Source organism: Dipteris shenzhenensis, chromosome 8, assembly GCF_047967505.1.
Source record: "Dipteris shenzhenensis isolate YYH24624 ecotype China chromosome 8, Dip_SZ_1.0, whole genome shotgun sequence".
Taxonomy (NCBI): Eukaryota; Viridiplantae; Streptophyta; class Polypodiopsida; order Gleicheniales; family Dipteridaceae; genus Dipteris; species Dipteris shenzhenensis.
This window is the reverse complement of record NC_141603.1, coordinates 11,209,899-11,216,689: the sequence shown is the minus strand read 5'-3', so window position 1 is coordinate 11,216,689 and position 6,791 is coordinate 11,209,899. Positions and strand designations below refer to the sequence as shown.

General features: G+C 42.5%; 1 protein-coding gene across 1 annotated transcript; it reads left to right on the top strand.

Moving 5' to 3' along the window:
- Positions 1-669: 669 nt before the first annotated feature.
- LOC147899099 (endoglucanase 25-like) lies at positions 670-5,903 on the top strand. Its single transcript, XM_087377860.1, has 6 exons — positions 670-1,416; positions 1,598-1,893; positions 3,478-3,930; positions 4,838-4,973; positions 5,066-5,238; positions 5,403-5,903. Exons 1-6 carry the CDS (start codon positions 1,053-1,055, stop codon positions 5,802-5,804), a joined length of 1,824 nt encoding a protein of 607 aa, XP_087233986.1. The 5' UTR covers positions 670-1,052; the 3' UTR covers positions 5,805-5,903.
- Positions 5,904-6,791: the final 888 nt, after the last annotated feature.

Here is a 6,791-nt window from a genome sequence, read left to right as displayed (position 1 = left end):
CTTCTCTTTCGTGGGATGGTATTAGAGCGCATTCCCATGGCAACGGAATCGCCAACTTCAGTGAAAATTTGTAAGAGCCTGACGTGTCCCCGCGCTCTTGAGGACACGGCCAGGCCAGAATCTAGCGTCCAAATGCGCCGTTGGAGACAGATTTTTCCTCTCTCCCAGCGGGCATTGCGGTGTTGGTCTGAAATTACACCTGCCTAGCCGGTTGATTCCTTTCAGCAGTTGCAGAACCGATCAAGGAGGGAGAAGGAGGCTAGCGTCCGATGAAGGGGCGACCTGCTTGAACGGTGAGGAGACTCTAAGGGGTTGAGCTCTGACAAGGCTCGTTCACCTAGCGTAACGGCGACCTTTTCTATCAAGCGTGGCGTTTCATGCTTAGTAAGTTTGAGTCCTTTTTCCAATGGATTAGCCACAGGTTTGCAATTTTCCATCTTGAATTTCTGAGGAGCGGAGCACACGTGTATCACGCACGCAACAGCCACGTCAACCGACGCACAGATCACGAGCCCCTAAGACCAGTCAACGGGAGGCATGATGATGCACGTCATGCACCATGCTACATAATACAAATGATTCTTAGTCAACGTGTACGCGCTTTTCAAGGCCAGCTCATACGTAAGTGAACCTTCCCTGGTTCTGCCATCTTCTTTTCCATCTGTGCTTTGCGAGCACAAGCTGCTTCGTTAACAGATTAGCTTGTCCTCTGGAATTTGAGCTGCTTTTCCATCCATTCTTAGCTCCCTCGCAGATTCACATTAGCTTTTGCTATTATTAGTTTTCATCCTCTCGAACTCACCTTCTTCGATCAAGCTGCTTCGGATTACTGATTTAATTGTTATCGGCCCTTTCTTCAACCGCTTCCTGCTGCTTTTCCACAATCAGTTTATGTAATTTCTCCCGCCCGGCCGTCCAAGCAGATTCATCGTTGGGGCGGATGAGATCTTCCGCCGGCGTGGACCGAGCTGCCAAGGCAAAGCTGCAATTGTGCAACTCGAATTGAAGCGGGGCAAATCTGACTAGCAGATACTACATCTCGGCCGGCGAAAATGCACGGGCACAACACATGGGGAGGGACCTTCGATGTGTCGATGGACTCCGCCACGGACGACGACGGAAGCCGGCACATGGATCTGGATCCAGCGTCGCTTCAGAAGCTGGAAGAAACGCAGCAGAGCTGGCTCCTGGGACCGACGGAGCAGAAGAAGAACCAATATGTGGATTTTGGTTGTGTAGTGTGCAGCCGGAAGCTCCTACGAAAGATCCTCTGGACTGTCATCGCCCTAATTGTGTTGATAGTTGTGGTAGTGTTGATCGTCAAGCTCGTCCCTCATCATCACGCCCCTCCTCCACCCGAGGATAGCTACACAAAAGCTCTGCACAAAGTCCTTCTCTTCTTCAACGCACAAAAATGTAAGGCGATACTCTGTCTCTTTTGGAGATCCCGTCTACTTTTGAGTAGAAATACAGCACTACCATTTCTTTATTCAAGCTCAACGTCTAATTGTTGGCTGAAGAAGCTGGATTGCAGCACGATAGACTCCCGTGTGCTTATGTTTCGGTGATGGCTGACTGTAGCCTCTGTGTGTCGCAGCGGGTGTTCTGCCCAAAAGCAACAACATCTCATGGCGCGGAAACTCAGCGCTGCAGGACGGAGGCTCGACGGTGGACCTTGTGGGTGGCTACTACGACGCAGGCGACAACATCAAGTTCGGTTTTCCGGGAGCATACATGATCACGATCCTGAGCTGGAGCGTGATCGAATACAGCGCCAAGTATGAAGCCATCGGCGAGCTGGACCACGCCAAGGATCTGATCAAGTGGGGAACCGACTACATACTCAAGACGTTCAACAAGAGCGCGCCCAGCATCAGTTTGCTGTATGCACAGGTAAGGAAAACTCGATGAATATTTTCGTTTGTATATTGGATAAACGTTGAGAGGTTGAAATGTTTGCTATGGCAATGTGGGTGCATAGCAGAAACAGCAGCGGTAGATCAGAATATTAACTCATCGAAGACTAAGCTCGATTTATTTTGGAGTTAATCATGGGTTTTGAGTGACGGAAAGATCAAAAGGATTTCCGTGAGAACATTTGATGGCTATTTCTGTCACTCCAATCACCACCATCCCTGACCGTAATGCCCACGGTTTCAGTGATTGCTACGAGAGCCGTGTACGGCATCGTTTTCCATCAATATTGACGCCGATTTTATCTTTCCGAAATGAACGTCGGGAAGTGAGGAATACAAATTATAATAGTCACATCGTTAGCAGAATAAGCTAGCAATCACAGCAGTTTCGGGGTGGCCAATGAAGGCTGGAACGTGGACTAATTGTGGAAATTATAGACACAGCTCAGCACTAAGTTGGCGCCATGATTCTTCTTCCCTACACTTCACGTTGCAAGGTCAGACTTAGTGATGCTAACCCATCAAAAAAATTTCCTAGAGATTCGAGTCTCCATCTTACCTACATTGCTTCAATGACTTGGTAGTTTGCTTCTAAGAAAGATTTGTGGTTAAAGATGGGGGGAGGCACGAGTATAACTTAAAGCCTTGTTTTTCCTAGAAACTTCATTTTTCAAAGAGGTAGGTAGAGCTCTGGACCTAATATTATTCCAAATAGAGCCAAAATCCAAGAGGTCATGACCCGAGTCTTAAGTAACCCTAGCATGAGTCCATAACAAAAGGGGATTCCCATCCCCTTCATCCCTTTCCTAATCGAATCATGAAGGACCGCTAGGACAAGTCCTTGGATTGAATGGTTCAACATTTGGACATTCTACAAAGTTTCTACTCATCAAAATCTTAAAGACAATCCTTTAAACGAAATGCATAAGGTCTAACAGAGGAGGTTACGCCTCCTTCAACTAATGTCCTTCTACGAATTCTACGAAGGAGGTTAGGCCTCCTCTAATTAATAACCTTCACCTATTTTATCACGAGGCTTCATGGTTGTTCCTACTTGAATTAAACTTAGTGGGTGTTTCAAGAGTGCCTAGAGAGTTTGTGTTCAAACCTACTTTGTATAACATCTTTGCATTATTGACTCTATAGTCATTGTATGTTTCTTTTTCAATTATTATTACTCCACATTTTCCCAAATGGAAAAGAGGCTTCCCCAAAAATGAAAGCATTTTCCTTACACACAACTAAGTATTTTAGTATGATTTTTTATATTCCCATTGTCTTTTACTTTGTGCTTAATCATGCATAATTTGATATTTATTTTGTGATAGCTATTTATTGTATTGATGCTTACTTTTCTAATGGCATATGATTTTAGTTGCTAATGAAAGAAAGGGCATTTGATCTTTACTTGATAATAGCAAATGTGATGGTGAAAATGGGAATTTTGAAAGTCATGCATTTTTAATCTCTATATTGTAATAACGAATGAATGGTGATCTAGGATAGAAGGTGTAATGGCTTTGGATGATTGATGAGAGTCTAATGAAAATATTTGCTATAGGTGGGATCTGGAGCAAACGATGGAACAAATAATGACCACACGTGTTGGGAGAGGCCAGAAGACATGGACTATGATCGCCCCGTCTATAGTTGCCGCAGGTGCTCTGATTTAGCTGCCGAAACAGCGGCAGCTTTAGCATCTGCTTCTATAGTTTTTAAAGACAATCGAGCCTACTCGCAAACTCTAGTGCATGGTGCCCAAGTGGCCTTCACCTTTGCCAGAGGACCCCATGGTAGATACAGTGAAGCTATACCTAGTGTCGCTAGCTTCTACAACTCGTCAGGTTATTATGATGAATACATATGGGGTGCTTCCTGGCTCTACTATGCCACTGGAAATTCTTCCTACTTGCTATTGGCTACGAATGATGGCATTGCTGGCCATGCTCGTGCTAAGGGTGGATCTATCGACCTAGGTGTCTTCAGTTGGGACAATAAGCTCCCCGGTGCTTGGGTATGTTTCATCCTCTTCCACCACTATTTTGCATTATTCAAAGTTTTAGAAAAGAGAATTGCTTTTTGGTGGTCACAATCTTTTGTGTCTGTATGGATAAATGTTTTTTTCGGCACCATCTTCAATTGGTCCAATCACACGATCCACGTTATAATCTTGCACTTTTTGGTTAAGGTGGCTTTCTATCAAAGCATCAACTGTGGGTAGACCTTTCTTTCTTTATTGCATGCAATAATGGGAGAATTGGATGCCATGAGGACTTGACTCAATTTTCAAATGGGGGTTTCCTTTCTAGTTTTAACTTTGTCAAATAACATATAATTAATCGAACATGCTAATGTGCTTGATTGTTGATTTGGCAATGTTTATTGTGACTAGAATTCGTTTTTTGATTTATCTTCTTCGTTGCTTTTTGTTTTGGCTTGTCATTTTCTAATGGAATTTTTTCATCCTAACATTGAAGTGCTAGTTTCTGGGCCATAGGCTTATTGCCTCTTTAACGAGCATGAGAACTTATTTTTCATGGAAGCTCTTATATGTCACGAAGGATTCAAGGATACAAATGATTCATACACTTACCTATATCCCGCCCTCTATCAAGAATCCTTCCTTCCATTAACCCTTCTTGCTCTTCATGATCTTTGCAACATATAGTTTTTGCGTATCTAGTTTCCCGATAGTTTATGAGTGATGTGAATGTGAATGAATATAAGGTAGTTGTTTTTTCGGGAGGAGGGCCGGGTGGGCGTCGTGGCGGGGGGATTGGTTTTGGGGATGGCATATCTGTGTGTTTGAACATGTTGGAGGGGAATTTATGCTCTTTTATTAGTTAGTTTCTAGATGATATATGAGACACAAAGTGCACAAATTAAGCTACTAATTTTTTTTGTGTGTGGGGTCTATATAGCTTATCTTAACAAGGCTACGAATCATGATGAACCCAGGGTACCCCTATGAGGACCTCCTTCAGCAATACAACAACCAAACAAACATTGCAATGTGCTCCTACCTACCAGAGTTTAGATCCTTTAATGTGACAAAAGGTTGGATGAATTTGGCACTCTATCTAATGCTAGTCTCTTTATATGATCCAATTATTTTATGAATCTTAGATTGAGTTTGTGCTTGGATGTAGGTGGGTTGATGGAATTTAATCACGGGCGACCAGGTCCACTACAGTACAATGCCGGTGCTGCATTCTTGGCTGCTCTTTATGCAGATTATCTTTCCACAGCTGATGTTCCTGGTTGGAACTGTGGACCAACATTCATGGCAGCTAGTACTCTTAGGGATTTCTCGCGATCACAAGTGAGTTCATAGTCCACTTTTGCAAAGCAAGCTTGATTATTAACATTTCTTCTCATTAGTGTTATCATTAAGGATTAACAACATTTTTCCTATTAGGTGAATTCTATGACACATATCATGCTCTCAATGCTGGTTCAATCCTACTTACTCTTCCCTATGTGCAGATTGACTACATTCTAGGAAAGAATCCCAAGAACATGAGCTACGTGGTGGGATTTGGCCAGCGCTACCCAACTCATGTTCACCATCGTGGAGCATCAATCCCTAGCAATGTAGGATCTCGCGGATGCACCACTGCATCCAAATATTTGGACACCAAGTCACCAAATCCGCATGTTGTGGAAGGAGCGATGGTTGCTGGACCTAACAGTAATGATGCATTTGTGGACCAACGAGTAAATTATAATTTTACAGAGCCTACAATTGCGGGTAATGCATTACTTACTGCAGCATTGATCTCTCTATCTGGAGGTGATACTGGAATGATTGATTCTAATACCATCTTCTCTGCAATCCCGCCATTGTTTCCTCCATCTCCACCACCTCCAGCTCCTTGGAAGCCATAGAATTGTCACATATTTATCCCACAAAGGTGTAATTACTTCTATGTTCTATTACAAATGGCTCCTTATGTATAATAATTTCCACCCATCCATCATGCTCATTACACTTTTCGAGTCCAAAATTGACTAAACTCCAAGTCATGCTTCATGATTTGTGCCCTTGCTATTTCTCCCAAGTTCTCGACACTATTGCAATCCTTTAAGTTTTCTCATTTGCATCATCATTTATCGACACAAGGGTTATGCCTAGCCCTATCTTGCAATATGGGTGCATTGATTTGTTAGACTTATGAAATCCAAGACAAACATAGTCCAAGTTACCTAGGGTTGGGTTCTAATTTTGGAAATAGGTTGCTTGGTTTAATTAGAAAACTGACATCACACACATAGACATGGGGACTCTTTTTGTTGTGAAAATCATGGTAACAAATTATCAACTTTTCTATTCATGAGCAATCAAGGGGTTCACCTCACAAAATTTCAGTGTACCATGTGCATTCAAACGGAGGGGTATTTTAATTGTGTTTTTGAGAAAAATTTAATACGATAACAATAACAAGAGGGGTTTTTGAATTCAACTTTAGAAAAAAACGATTAGCTTACAAGTAAACAGGGGCGATTTTATTGGGGTAAACATTTCAATTGATACTTTTTTAAAATACCCCTTGTACGCATGTGATACCTAGGGTTGCTTTGTAGTACAACCCCCCAGCACGAGCACTCATATTGACCTTTTTTTGAAACATTGCCCATAGAAAAGGGGCCAAAGTAGATTTAAAGTGCACGAATGTGTCTAACGTGTCAAAATCCATTCTTTTCCTAAAGGCCTTATTTAATAAGTGGAATCTCTTATTCAAAACACAATTAAGTTGGTACAGTTAAAAAAAACCAAAGCTATCCATTAACCAAAAACGTAAAGCTGTATGTGCACCCACATGCACATGTGTGCATGTGTGTGTATTGTGTGTATACGCACATGCACACAGACAC

Coding starts and splice junctions, on each gene's coding strand:
- LOC147899099 (XM_087377860.1), top strand. CDS start 1,053: ATGCACGGGCACAACACATGGGGAGGGACCTTCGATGTGTCGATGGAC. Junction 4,974..5,065: donor ATCCTTTAATGTGACAAAAG/GTTGGATGAATT, acceptor GCTTGGATGTAG/GTGGGTTGATGGAATTTAAT. Junction 5,239..5,402: donor GGGATTTCTCGCGATCACAA/GTGAGTTCATAG, acceptor CCCTATGTGCAG/ATTGACTACATTCTAGGAAA.